This window comes from Nematolebias whitei, chromosome 18, assembly GCF_014905685.2.
Source record: "Nematolebias whitei isolate Nwh7 chromosome 18, NemWhi1, whole genome shotgun sequence".
NCBI lineage: Eukaryota > Metazoa > Chordata > Actinopteri > Cyprinodontiformes > Rivulidae > Nematolebias > Nematolebias whitei.
This window is the reverse complement of record NC_056515.1, coordinates 16,965,596-16,980,858: the sequence shown is the minus strand read 5'-3', so window position 1 is coordinate 16,980,858 and position 15,263 is coordinate 16,965,596. Positions and strand designations below refer to the sequence as shown.

The window sequence follows — 15,263 nt, the reverse complement described above, 5'->3', positions numbered from 1 at the left end:
TCTAGATGGGAGCATATGTTGTTCTAGAACCTGAACATAGTTCTCTGCATTAATGGTGCCTTTCCAGACATGCAAGCTGCCCATGCCACAAGCGCTCATGCAACCCCATACCATCAGTGATGCAGGCTTCTGAACGGAGCGTTGATAACAACTTGGGCTATCCTTGTCCTCTCTGGTCCGGATGACATGGCGTCCCAGTGTTCCATAAAGAACTTCAAATCGTGACTCATCTGACCACAGAACAGTCTTCCATTTTGCCACACTCCATTTTAAATGACCCCTGGCCCAGTGCAAACGTCTGAGCTTGTGGCGCTTGCTTAGAAATGGCTTCCTCTTTGCACTGTAGAGTTTCAGCTGGCAACGGCGGATGGCACGGTGGATTGTGTTCACTGACAATGCTTTCTGGAAGTATTCCTGAGCCCATTCTGTTACTTCCTTGACAGTGGCATTCCTGTTTGAGGTGCAGTGACGTTTAAGGGCCCAGCGATCACGAGCGTCCAATAGAGTTTTACGGCCTTGACCCTTACGCACAGCGATTGTTCCAGATTCTCTGAATCTTTTGATGATGTTATGCACGGTTGATGATGATAACTTAAAAGTCTTTGCTATTTTACGCTGGGTAACACCATTCTGGTATTGCTGCACTATCTTTCTGCGCAACAATGGTGGAATTGGTGATCCTTTTACCATCTTGGCTTCTGAGAGACACTGACACTCTGAGAAGCTATTTTTATACCCAATCATGTTGTCAATTGACCTAATTGGTGTTAATTGGTCTTCCAGCTGTTCATTATATGCTCAATTTCCTTTTGCCAGCCACTTATTGCTACTTGTCCCAACTTTTTTGGGATTTGTTGACAATGTGAAGTTTTGAATCAACATATTTTTCCTTTAAAATGTTACATTTACTCAGATTAAACTTTTGATCTGTCATCTACGTTATATTACGAATAAAATATTCACATTTGCCATCTCCACATCATTGCATTCAGTTTTTATTCGCAATATGTTGTGTCCCAACTTTTTTGGAATCCGGTTTGTGTGTGTATGTGCATATATATATATATATATATATATATATATATATATATATATATATATATATATACGTCAGAGAGATTTATTTGTCATACATACCACATGTGGTGGAATGAGATTATGTACACAGTGTCCCAGTTACATCCCACAATAAAATGTAAAAGAATATGTATAGATGTAAAAAAAAAATATATATATACATATATATATATATATATATATATATATATAAAGGTGTTTAAAACCCTTCCCACACTCTTGCAATATTGTAAACATTTCTAAACTCTAAATGCTCTAAAAGAGCACAGAATGTCATGATTTCCCTCTCTCTGCTCTCTGCCTCGACTGCACTCTGCCAGTGCTCTTGACCACGCCCACTTCTCTGCTGCAGAGCGGAGATATGACACACTGCAGGAGGGAGCTTCCCCCTGCACATGTGGGCTGCACACAGATGCAGCAGGTGCTAAATTATTTTAAATAATTTATTTTAAATATAAAATCCATGATGATCGTGCAGCTCATCCATCAATCAGCCAATTGTGTGTCATGTCCACTCTTAATTTGAAAACCCGCAATAGTGAGAGTCCGCGAAAAACGAACCGCAAAGTATCGAGGGACTGCTGTATCTTCTTTTTTAGTTTAAATTTTTTGACTGGTCTCTAATGAAGGGTTGACTCCTAACAGTCAATGCCAAAATTTTAAACAAAAATCTCACGCAATATTTAGATAAATGTTTGGGACAACTCATTATATCTGTAAAACAATACCTTACAATACAGTACCTATCTGTAAAATGGAACAAATTAAAGCTATTTTTATGTTTCCTAAGGTTAGATGGCTGTGGCTCATAGTCTAAATCAGGCTGACCCCATAGATTTAGATGTACATCCAATTCTTACTTTCTGAAATTGCCATTGACATTCATCCATCAGTTCAACAAATATTTTTACTAAGATGGCATACAAAAACAAACAGACTCGGATACCGGCAAAAGCAACATTGTCTCCTTTTTTCATTTTTCATTGGTTGATATTAGGAATGTGCACAAGATGTGAAAACTGCCTTTGATTTGATGCTATGTTGCATTACTGAGACTCTTCTGTCGTTCAGTCCACAGAGAGGTCAGAGAGCGAGGAGGTGAACTTCATCAAAGAGGTGGTAAAGAAGATCCTCATAGTGATATCACGACCTGCCCGCCTGTTGGAATGTCTGGTATGTAACTATTTATTACACACATTTTGTTTAATAATTTGTTTGAACAGCAGTTAATACTGGTTACACACCACAGTTCAAATTATGAGCACAAGGGAATAAAAAAAGAACTAAAGTAGTTCAGATTCAGAATTTATTTTAAAAAATTGAGATATTTGTGGGAAAACATCTGGGCTAATAAAACAATCAAGTTCTCTGCATTTTTCATATCAGACTAGAAAACATGGGAGTGGTGGCGCAGTGGTTAGTTCGGGAGTGTGGGCCTGTGATTGGAGGATCACCGATCAACTCCCCGGTTCAACTCCCAAACCGACAACATCAAAATGTGGGTGGAAAATGTGAAACACCCACACCTGCCTCCACCCTCAATTGCCCCAGTCAGGGCCCTTGAGCAAGGTCCTTAACCCCCCGACTGCTCCCCAGGCGCCCTAGATGGCAGCTCACTGCTTCACATGTGTGCTCACATGTGCAATGGGAAAAATGCAGAGAATTAATTTACCCATTGGGGATTAACAGAGTTTAATAAATAATAATAAGTAAAAATCAAGTGCCAATTTAATTTCTTGTGGATGTTATTGAAAAACAAAGCTAATGAAGAGTTATGTGTGTCCAGGAGTTTGATCCAGAGGAGTTTTACTACCTTCTGGAGGCGGCTGAAGGACATGCCAAGGAGGGTCAGGGCATCAAAACGGACATCCCTCGTTACATCATCAGTCAGCTGGGACTTACCCGAGATCCCATGGAAGGTACAGGAAGCTCACATCATCATCATCAGTGCAAATAATAAACAAAAAGTCTGGGAATAACTTATGTTATTTACAAGTCTCTGAAAAAATGCAGAAAAGAAATAAAATGCTGGCATGCCTTGAAGGAATACATATCATCGCTGCCTTTTAAGCCGGAGGTTTAGGCTAAGACCATTTTGTGCCCAAATGAGCCAGGGTTAGAGCCAACTTGATCAAACCTTGTAAATGATGTTACATGTGATGTCATCCCGTATCATGAGATTTCACAAGATGCATTAGTGCTCTGAGAATATGCTGATGATATCTCTACCACACCACATTTAGAATAATATTTGTAAAATTATTATGGGCATGATCGTTTTTTTTTCCTTACCTGTATTTACTTCTTCACTTTGATTGGTTTTACTTCCTACTGTGTAACATTCCTGTTAATAAGTCTAAAAATAAAGTTGATTTGTGGAAAAATCTCAGACTTAACACTCCTAGTGCCATGAAGTGAACAGACTGTCTTTCTAATGACCCTTGTCCCTGCAGAGTTGCTTACCAATAACATTCATTTGGACTAATTAGAAATGAATGGCCTCCCTACAGACTGGATCCAGATCCACACAGGCTGGCTCGTCAACGCCTCCCCATCCCAACCTCCCCCGAAAGCGTCTCCTGTGCTCTGTTTGCCTGCAGCAAACCCCAGAGGGGCAACAGATGTGCAATAGCAATGACAATGTATTTTCAGGCTCTTTGGGGAGAGCACTTGGTAGTTAACATTGCTGCACACAAACAAAACAGAAAAGATGCAAGGCGGCTCCTAAGTACTAGAACTCCTAATGTGTTCTGGAGTAGTGGTTTTCATAATGAGCGTTAGACATGCATCGATTTTCACTTCATTTATCCTCAGTTCAGAGTCAGCATCTCGAAGCTAACATCTGGTTGAAGTCTGCTGCTTGCATCCTGTTTAAAAAGGCTGATTCTGCAGCATTTATATTTCTTTTGTTTAAATAACTGCACTGCAAACGTTTGCAGCTCTCATGTAGTAAATACTCGTAACGTTCAGGGTTTAAACTGTAAAACATTTTGTTTAAATTATATTTTTGGTTTGTGTTTTATAGGAATTGCTCAGCTGACCAGTTGTGACAGTGGTATTGCAGAAACCCCAGAAACGGACGACTCTGTAAGAGCTCAGAAAAATATTTCATAAAATGTGTTCTATTTAGAGCAAATTATGACAGACTCATCTCTCGTCTTGTTCTCAGTCCCACAGCCTCAGTTCAGCTCTTCGTTCTAGGAGAAAACCCTGTGAATTTGACTTTGAGATGATAAAACTCATCAGTAACGGTGCCTACGGGTAAAAACTTCTCTTATATTCCTGTATGTAAAAGATGGCAGCAAAACAAAAGTGACAATAAGAAGAATGTTGCCTTTCTTTTTTATTAACTATAAAAAGTGAATTTTTGACAACCAACAATCAGAGCCTGATCTTTCCACAGCTAACTGGTGAACTCTTGCTTCCACAGAGCTGTTTATTTAGTTCGACATAAGGAAACAAAGCAACGATTTGCCATGAAAAAAATCAACAAGCAGAATCTGATGCTGAGAAATCAGATCCAGCAGGCTTTTGTGGAAAGAGACATCCTGACCTTTGCTGAGAACCCTTTTGTTGTGTCCATGTACTGCTCCTTTGAGACACGGCGCCACCTGTGCATGGTGATGGAGTATGTTGAAGGTCAGTTGGTGTCTGAATGTGCACCATCTACACCGACTACTGTTTTTGTTCCAAAACCAATGAGAAACCACATGTCTTCATAGATTTTATTTTGTTTTATTCCCAGGAGGAGACTGTGCCACCCTTTTGAAGAACATGGGCCCGCTGCCTGTGGATATGGCCAGGATGTATTTTGCAGAAACCGTTCTGGCTCTGGAGTATCTTCACAACTACGGCATTGTCCACAGAGATCTCAAACCTGACAAGTAAAACGATGAACACGGAGGAGTACTGTTTACTTCATAGTTGTGTACATATCTGTTCTGTGGTCACGTAGCAGGTGGTTATTTCACCACCCCCAAAAAATCCTTACAACTGATTGAAAACATAACTACCTGAAACAGTGGATTTAAAGATTAGGAGTTTTAATTTTTTTATTTATTTAAATTTTAAACAGGAAAATATTAAAATAAATCAGGCCTGGCTCAGCATAATTGCTGTTTTACTGCAGGTTCCTGTTCTGCAGAACATAAACAACACAGATATCCAGCATCACATTAACAGACACACAGACATACCACATTACAAAATACAAAAATAGCAGCATTTATATGGCAGACACCTAACGGTGATTGCAAAAGAAGGTAACGGATGACGCTCATGAGTCTTCCTGAAAAGTGCCAATGTTGAAATGGACTTTATATGTTGTGGAACGTCGGTCCATGTTTTAGTATAAACAGAAAAATGATCTCTGGCCATAACAGTTTTAAAGGCTGGTAGTGGCAAATGTCCGCTTGTAGCAGACCTAGTCGAGTGACCATGTCCATAATTGGTTTTAGGCATCAAAGTAGAAAGAGCTACATTACTGACACCATGAAAAACCTGAAAATACAATTTAATACTGCTGTGTAGAACATAACTTGAAAAGTTGGAGCATCTGAAGAAGAAAGAGCTGTACAGTGATGAGTCCAGCCGGGAAGTTTGTGAATTTTGTAGGCCCTATTGTAGTGGAGGAGTTCAAGTATCTTGGGGTCTTGTTCACGAATGAGGGAAAAATGGAGCGTGAGATCGATAGGCGGATAGGTGCAGCATCTGCAGTGAAGCGGGCGCTGTACAGGTCTGTCGTGGTGAAGAGAGAGCTGAGTCAAAAGGCGAAGCTCTCAATTTACCGATCGATCTACGTTCCCACCCTCATCTATGGTCACGAGCTTTGGGTTGTGACCGAAAGAACGAGATCTCGGATATAAGCGGCCAAAATGAGTTTTCTCCGCAGGGTGTCTGGGCTCTCCCTTAGAGACAGGGTGAGAAGCTCAGTCCTCCGGGAGGGACTCAGAGTAGAGCCGCTGCTTCTCCACGTCAAGAGAAGCCAGTTGAGGTGGCTTGGACATCTGGTTAGGATGCCTCCTGGACGCCTCCCTGGTGAGGTGTTCCGGACACGTCCCATCGGAAGGAGGCCCAGAGGAAGACCCAGGACACGCTGGAGGGACTATGTTTCTTGTTTGGCCTGGGAACGCCTCGGGATTCCCCCGGAAGAGCTGGACCAAGTAGCTGGGGAGAGGGAAGTCTGGGCCTCCCTACTTAGGCTGCTACCCCCGCGACCCGACCCCGAATAAGCGGAAGAAAATGGATGGATGGATGGATTGATGGATGGATGGATGGATGGATGGATGGATTGTAGAGCCTAGCTGTGGGTTTCAGGATTTTGTTCGTAGTAAGAGACCTGACAGGTAAACAGTATGACACAGTTGAAAGCATTATGGCATGAAGATAAGTGTTCGAAAGAGAAAATGTCAAATTTGATCTAATTTTGGAGTAGTGTAAAGATACTTTTTTTTTTCAGCTTAGTACATAAGGATTGCATAAGTTAAATGAGAATCCAAAATAATTCCCAGATATATATTTTTTTCATTTAGCCTTTATTTATCCAGGTAGTCTCATTGAGCCACGATAACTCATTTTCAAGAGAGACCTGTTTAGGAGCAGATGGTGGGTTAAGGGCCTTGCTCATGGGCCCACAGTTGGGGCGAATGAGGGTGGGGGCAAGTGTGGGTGCTTCACCTACCACACCCACATTTTGGATGTTGTTTGCACCGGGGCTTGATCTGGCGATCTTCCAATCACAGGCCCACCTTCTCTAACCTCTGCGCCACCACTCCCCCAGATCCAGGGGGATCTTTATTTATAAGTAGTGACAATAGAATATGGAGACAACAGAGGTTAAGCTTTATTTTGCAAATAAAAACTGTTGTGATTATAAAACTGCACAATCAGTCATTTCTACAATTTGGCCCCGTTTAAACCGGTCAGAACCGGGTCATAATCTTATTACATTCAGTCTTTGAGCAAATCAAAAACCCAGGGTCACAGTCTAGATAAGATATTTCTGTCAATTTCGTTGGTATTTTTCATAGATTCAACTAAAGAGTTGGGATCTAACAAAGTTAAGTCAGGTCCTCTGGACGGATTAAAACAAAAATTAAAAACTTGTAGAAACGTTTCGTCTTTTATCCAGAAGACTTCTTCAGTCTCAGGAGCTGTAATAAACTCAGTCTTATAAAAAGCACCTTCTCATAGTGGATCAACCAGTTTGTTGTTGACATCCAGGACTAGCTATTCCCATGATCAAGGAGGACCATCAGCCTAACAACTGGTCTTTAGTGCCCTGAAGGCCGCTCGCTATTCACAGAGGGCTGAGTGATTCTAGCAATAACAGCATTGTAAGAGGGGGTTAAACTGTCCCCCTCTTATTTTTATTGTTTTGAATCTGTCCAGAGGACCTAACTTAACAAAATGAACTTTCTTAGATTTTTCTACCTGGATTATTGAGGATGAAGATGAATTATATCTTTGTGACAGGCTGCTGGTAAACAAAGCGCTTAAAGATCTAGTTGAAACAAAGTTGTCTTCTGTGTGCTGAGACAACACTCTTTAATTTTAGGAGCACTTTTATGCCTGAAAAATTCATAGGTCAGAAGTATTTGAAAAGCAGCCAAAGTCCAAAGAAAAACTGAAAACTATTGATCAAGTCTGCTTTAAAAGGCTACAGGAAAGTCCAGCTGTGTTGGGGGAAAATATTGAATAATGCCAGTTTCATTAAGACTTTTGCACAGTGTTGTATCCAGGAAAAAAGCAGTATGTAAAACACTGCATTGATCAGATTCAACATTAAAATGAATCTTCCGTGCTATTTAATCAATGGTGATGACACAGTTTGACACTGCACAAAGGAGGTGCTCGTTTTATAAATATTTCTTCCACTTTTCTCATTTTAAAATTAAGATTATTTATTTATTTTTGCATGTTTTTACATGCTAATATGAATGAGTTTAATATATTTAAATGTTTTCTCTCAGTCTGCTGGTGACTTCAATGGGACACATTAAGTTGACCGACTTTGGTCTCTCTAAAGTTGGACTGATGAACATGACCACCAACCTCTATGAGGGCCACATAGAGAAAGATGCCAGGGAGTTCTCTGACAAGCAGGTACGTCTCCAAACGTAACCCATGTGCAGTTTAACAATATTTGTTCCCACAATATAAAGTTTTGGGTATATTTGTGTTTTTCCTTCCTTTCAGGTTTGTGGAACACCAGAATACATTGCACCAGAGGTGATCCTGAGACAGGGCTATGGGAAACCGGTGGACTGGTGGGCTATGGGCATCATCCTTTATGAGTTCCTTGTAGGATGTGTCCCGTTTTTTGGAGACACACCAGAGGAGCTGTTTGGACAGGTCATCAGTGGTCAGTGCTTTTCTTTTTAACTACCTTTGTACAAACTAAGACATTTAAAAAATTCACATTACAATAAATTCAATAATGTTCATATTGATAGAAGCTTATAGTTTCTGCTAAACAACAAGTTATTGTATGTGTAAAACAAACACCAGGAAGATGGAGTAGTGCAGAGGGAGGAGTTAGGTCCGCTGTTAAAGCTGTAGAGTTTCCAGTCATTTTCAGTTTGTACACAAAATCACAGTAATGGTTGTCTGTGAGACTTTGAGAGTTTCTGGCATGGTTGTTGAGGAATGTTGGCCCACTCTTCTGTCCATGTTACTTCAGTTCATTGTGGTTTGCAGACTTTTGTTTCTGCTCAGTTCTTTTCAGGTCCCATCACAGCTTTTAATCAGGCCGGGGTGTTGACTTTGTCTGTTGCAACACCTTCATTCTTTTCTTTTTCAGCCATTCTGTTGTAGATTAGCAGCTGTGTTTGGGATTGTTCTGTTGTATCATGACCCAGTTTTGTTCAAGCTTCAGCTGTCAGACAGATGGACTCAGTTGGACTCTAGAATCCTTTGGTCTACAGAGGATTGCGTGACTGACTCGGTGAATGTGAGGCGTCAAAGTCCTGTGGCTGCAAAACGAGTCCAAGCCATCAGCCCTCCACCCCCGTGTTTGACAGTGGGTGTGTTTGTTGTGATGTGTTGTTTAGTTTTCTCCTAAACATGGTGAAGTGCATTTAGAGCAGCTCTAGTTTAGCCATAAGTGTTTTTACAGGTAAATAATTTTTCTCTCAGTGGACTCCCGATTATTTTGGAAATTACCTTTGACTCTTCCCTGATCGATGGGAAGCAACAGTTGCTTCTCTATGGTCGGTGCTGATGACTTTCCATCTTTACATTGTTTTAACACACTCAGTGCATTGATCTGCAGCACCTGGCTGTTGCTTTCTCACCTGAATCCTACGGAAGTAGCAAGGGCGGACAGTTTTTCGCATGCAGATTTTCCATTAAGTCTTTGGGTTTTTTTGTTTTTTGGGAGAGTCCAGCTACCCAGCTACTGATTATTATGATTGAACTAATTGTTTGAAAAAAGGGGCAGATATAATAAGATTTTTTCTTCTTTCTTCTGCCTTTCATTTTAAATCTCGTTTTTTTTTTTATATATAGTTTATGGAATTGTTTTGTTTTGTTTTTTAAAATGAATAAACTTTATACCATACCATCACTTCTCTCTTGTAAATGAGTCCTCGAGGCTCAATGGGATTTACCTGTCTAAGTAAAGGTTGAATGAATGAAAAATACCCGCAGAGAAAACTCATTTTGACTGCTTGTGTCCGTGATTGTTCCTTCAGCCATTATCCAAAGTTTATGACCATAGGTGAGGGTAGGAACTGGTAAACGGAGAGCTTTGCCTTACAGCTCAGCTTGCTCTTCAGTACAGTGGACCGGCACATAATAAATTATTAAAAAATCATACATTGTGATTTCCAGATTTGTAATTTTTTTTTAGATTATATGTCTCGCAGTGGACATGCACCGAAGATGAAAATTTTAGATCCCTCCATGATTTCTAAATGGGAGATCTTGCAAAGTCTCAGGGTGTTCAAATACTTGTTTTTCTCACTGTATATATACATATATATATATATATGTATGTGTATGTATATATATATATATATGTATGTGTATGTATGTGTGTATATGTATATATATGTATGTGTATGTATGTGTGTATATGTATATACCGGTCCTTCTAAAAAATTAGCATATTGTGATAAAGGTCATTATTTTCCATAATGTAATGATAAAAATGAAACTTTCATATATTTCAGATTCATTGCACACCAACTGAAATATTTCAGGTCTTTAATTGTTTTATTACTGATGATTATGGCATACAGCTCATGAAAACGAAAGTTACGTATGTAACTACGGTTCTATGAATCCCGGATGACCGCCAGAGGGCGGTGCTGAAAGCACTGAATGTTCCCTTCGCGCATGCGCTGATTCGAGTAATAATACCAACGGAGTCACAGGTGTGACACGGATGACCAATCAGAGGCTATATAGCCCGACGTCATCCGCTGCTCTGCTCCTACAGAATCTTCTCGCGAAACGCAAGGATTCTGAGTGACGGAGAAGCTCTGGCGGTCATCCGGGATTCATAGAACCGTAGTTACATACGTAACTTTCGTTCTATTTCATCCCTCCTGACCGCCAGAGGGCGGTGCTGAAAGCACTGAATGACTAATATCAACGATGTCACAAGGAATCCTAACACCTACCTCACTGAGGAGGCCCAGAGGACCCTTGTAGAAGAACCTGGCCCAGGGGATGAGGGGTGGCCACGTTAACTCTATAAAATCTGGTGAACGTGCTTGGGGAAGCCCATGATGCAGCAGCACATATTGCTTCCAGCGGAACCCCTCTCAGGGCAGCCCAGGAAGCGGAGACGCTCCTGGTAGAGTGAGCCTTCAAGCCGACCGGCAGGGAGCCGGGCCCTGCAGCATAGGCGTGGCAGATGACGTCCACGATCCAGTGGGAGAGGCGCTGTTTGGAAAGAGGACAGCCTAACCTAGGGCCTCCATAACACACAAACAGCTGGTCTGAATGTCTTATCACGGCAGTAGCTGCAACATATGCCTCCAGTGCCCTTACCGGGCACAATAATGCAGACCCCTCACCAGGCGCAGGCTGAAAACGTGCCAGCCTCAACGGTTGGTTAGAGTGAGAGTGAGATAACACCTTTGGTACGAATGCAATGTTTGGCCACAAGGTAACACACGAGCCCTCAGGGCCCCACCTGAGACATGAGGGGCTGATTGAGAGAGCATGTAGCTCGCTGACCCTCTTTGCTGAGGTAATAGCCAACAAAAAAGCCGTCTTACATGAAAGCCACTTGAGGTCCGCCTGCGACAGAGGCTCGAAAGGAGGACGGCACAGAGCTTCGAGAACCAAGGGAAGGTCCCAACCTGGTGCTCGTGGAGCTGTCGGCGGGTGTGACCTACGGGCACCACGCAGAAAAAGAGAGACTAGATTATGGCTCCCTACCGTACAGCCATCAATGCCAGCGTGATTAGCTGATATTGCCGCTACATAAACTTTAAGCGTCGAAGGACAGCGACCCTTACCAAGTAGAGACTGGAGAAACTCCAGAATGGTGGGTATTGTACAGGAGACTGGATCCTTGTTGTGATCCGAACACCATTGGGAAAACAGGCGCCACCTGTTTTCGTACTGCTGACGAGTAGAGGGTGCCCTGGCGCCCAGGATGGTGCATCTGACGGGGCTCGAAACTCCAGTCAGCTGCTGTCCTAGCCTTGCAGTGGCCACACCCACAGCCGAAGACGTTGAGGATTGGGGTGCCATATCAGTCCCCCCAACTGAGACAGCAAGTCCCTTCTGGTCGGAAGACACCATGGGACGCCCTGACATAGACTTCGAAGCAGTGGGAACCATGGTCGCGCTGGCCAATACGGAGCCACCAGCAGCATCCTGTGGCCCTCCTCGAGGACTCTCTGAAGGGTTGGCCAAATTAGAGAAAGGGGTGGAAAGGCATACAGAAGGACCCTTGGCCAAGGATGAGCCAATGCGTCCTGGCCTAGCGCACCCGACGCCCCCGTAAGAGAGTACCATAGGGGACACTGAGTCGACTCTTCCGTCGCAAACAGGTCTATCTCTGCCTGACCAAAACGGTCCCAGATCATCAGCACTATGTCTCTGTGGAGGGACCACTCTCCCGGAGGGGACTCTTGGCGGGAGAGAAAATCTGCGACCTGATTGTGTCGCCCTGGCAAGTACGCTGCCCGCAGGGTGGACAGGCGAGGAGAGGCCCATTCCAGGAGCTCTCTGGACACACTCAGAAGTTGTGCTGACCTGGTGCCCCCCTGATGGTTGATGTGGTAGACAACAGAGGTGTTGTCTGACCGAACAAGTACATGCCTCCCTTCCAGGTGAGGCAGGAAGTGCCTGAGTGCCAAGTGCACTGCACGCAGCTCCAGCACATTTATATGCTTGGAATGGTCTCTTTGACCCCAGCGGCCCTGAACCGCTCTGCGTTGCCATACAGCCCCCCATCCCATGGAGCTGGCATCCGTCGTGACCACTTCCCTGCGACACACTACCACTCCCATGGGGACACCCCTGGACAAATAATCTTCGTCCCTCCATGGAGTCATGGCATGAAGACATGACCACGTCACTGCGAGCTTGTGATGCCTGTGCAGCCTGGCATCTAGGTGAAAGCTGTTGAGCCACCTCTGCAAGGGGCGAAGTGACAGCAGGCCTAAGGGCACCACCCGAGTGACTGATGTCAGCTTGCCGAGTAGTTGCAAAAAGGCAACATAGGGGAGCTGCTTGCCCAGCCTGAACCGATTGACCAGCTGGAGTATGCCGGCCACCCTTTGAGCGGATGGGCGAGCTCTCATTGAAGATGAATCCAGAACCACCCCAAGAAAGGTGGTCGTCTGGGAAGGGATCAGGCAGCTCTTCTCCAGGTTGACATTGAGGCCCAACTGGGACATATGAGCGAGCAGGCGGTTTGTGTCGTGAAAGGCACAGGCCTGAGACGGGGCGCACAGAAGCCAATCGTCTAAGTACGGCAGAATCTTCACTCCGCAGGCCTGCAGAGGAGAGAGGGCTGCCTTCACGCACCGAGTGAACACCCTTGGGGAGAGAGAGAGCCCGAATGGAAGTACCCGGAACTGCCAGTGGTGATCCCGATAGGCAAACCTGAGAAAGCGGCAATGTTCTGCCGCAATAGGCACATGAAAATATGCATCCTTCAGGTCTACAGACGTGAACCATTCCTCCCTCGTGACAGCTTGAAGGACTTCTGCTGTTGTGAGCATGTGGAAGGGCAGCTCCTTTAGGTACTGGTTGAGTCCCCTCAGGTCTAAAATGGGACGAAACCCGCCCGTCTTCTTTTGCACAAGGAAGTAAGTCGAGTAATAGCCCCTGGGTTGTTGCAGAGGGTCCACTGCCTCTATTGCGCCCTTGGCCAGGAGGGCGGAAAGTTCCTGGTCTAGTGCTTGAGCTTTCACCGGGTCGGCGATTACAGTCATCTTGACCCGGCCTGAGATACGAGGCCGCCGTCGGAACTGTAGCCGGTAACCATGGGTCAGAGTGGCAACCACCCATGGGTCCACGGCGTGAGCAACCCAATAGCTGAGCTGCTGGTGGGAGAAATATCCGACGGTCGGCCTGATGGCATCACCGTCTCCCTCCACGACCCCTAGGGGCCGTGGGGGGGCGGCAGCCAGAGTCCCTGGTCCGAGCCTGCCCAGCTGGTCGGTGGACCAACCCACGAAAGCTCCTGCTGGGCCTTTGCTGAACCGCATGAGGGTAAGGACCACCCGGCCGGTTATGACCCCCAGGCGGCGGCTGCATGCTGGAGCCAGCCGACAGGCGCCTTGGATGCCGAGGAGGTGGAGGGGGCATTGGCCTGCTAAGGCTCGAAAATTGCTGCCTTCTCTGTCGTGCCTGGACAGTCCGTTCCAGTGCTTCCAAGGCAGCCGAACCGAACAACTCCCCCGTCACCACTGGGACATTACGGAGGGCTCTACGGCATGGCTCAGTCAATGCTGACTGCGCTAACCAGACCTGTCGGCGAGCTTGGACCAAGGAGGACATCACACGCCCAAGCTCCCTCGTCATTAGTGCAAAGGCCTGAAGCGCTGCATCGTTAAAGCCCATCGCTGCTGTCGCACCACTAGTCCCCTGAAGGGACGCGGAGAGGGCAAGCATTAGGTGTGCCAAGGAATTACCTAGGCGGCCAGCACGCGCTCCGGCGGCATAGGCTCTGCAGAGGAATTCATCCGTGACACGACACTGAGCTCGTGGGCACCGAACATGACTGCGCAGAGCTTCATCTGGTGACACGATGAGAGAGGCAACAGCAGGTTCTATCGCTGGCATGCGATCCAAGCCTGCTGCAGCCGGCTCATGCATGGCCGCCAACACTCTGCCATCTGCAGAGAGGCGCGCAAAGGCCTTGGGGTCCCGCCAGCAACCATGCAACTCCCTCAGGAACTCCTCTGATGGAGGGACAGAAAAGGAAGGAGGGGTCAGTCCGCGCCTGAAGAAGGCACTTCCAGGGGTGGACGCCTCTGGTTGTGGGACGTCCAGCTGCAGCTGTCTCAGGGCCATACGCATGATGTCCTGCATCGAGCCGTCACCCGACCCACTAACTGCACTCCGAGAAGAAGAGAGTGAAGCTGTCTCTGAGACTCGAGATGAATGCCCGTCCTCCTCACCTAAAAAGTGAGAGGCAGAGGCAGCCAAGGATAGCACATCCTCCTCCACAGCCAGTTCAGGCATGGGTGGGGAGGAGAGTCCAGTTGCTGCCACTGGTTCAGTTCCCAGTTGGTGTACCTGAAAAAGGGACTTCATCTCCGCTAATTCAGCGGAGAGCTGCTCCACCCTTGTGGAGAGGCCCCTATCAGACCTGGCTCGCTTCTTCCCAGGAGGGGCCACAGAGACTGCGGCCTCAGTCCGGCGCTTCGAGCGCCTAGGTGGAGCCTCCTGCCCAGAAGGCGGGAGGTCATCGCCGAGTTTGGGGCGAAACTGGGCCAGCCGGGCCACCCTCACAGCATGCGACATGAAGCTGCAATTCATGCAGGGGTTCTCTGACAGGGCATCCACCAGATGGTCATGTCCAAGGCAGGCAGGACACAGGTCGTGACCGTCATCTATCTGGAGCATGGCTCCACAGACTGTACAGCAGTGAGAGCCGTCCATGCTCCTTACCCAGCTATGCCCAAGATATTCAGAGGGGCTAGCACCACTAGCTCAGCTGGTAAAGAGGACAATTGGGAGAGGGGGCGCGAACGCTCGCCTTCACCAAT

General features: G+C 45.7%; 1 protein-coding gene across 1 annotated transcript in view; it reads left to right on the top strand.

Annotated features, from left to right (window-relative positions):
• Positions 1-15,263, top strand: part of mast4 (microtubule associated serine/threonine kinase family member 4) — a gene marked incomplete in the record, with an annotated part of 175,348 nt that overhangs the window by 134,711 nt on the left and 25,374 nt on the right. The window contains 8 exon segments of the mRNA XM_037692599.1: positions 2,149-2,250; positions 2,864-2,996; positions 4,103-4,164; positions 4,247-4,338; positions 4,508-4,716; positions 4,823-4,961; positions 8,049-8,181; positions 8,275-8,440. Of these exon segments, the coding sequence (XP_037548527.1) occupies positions 2,149-2,250; positions 2,864-2,996; positions 4,103-4,164; positions 4,247-4,338; positions 4,508-4,716; positions 4,823-4,961; positions 8,049-8,181; positions 8,275-8,440 (1,036 nt within the window).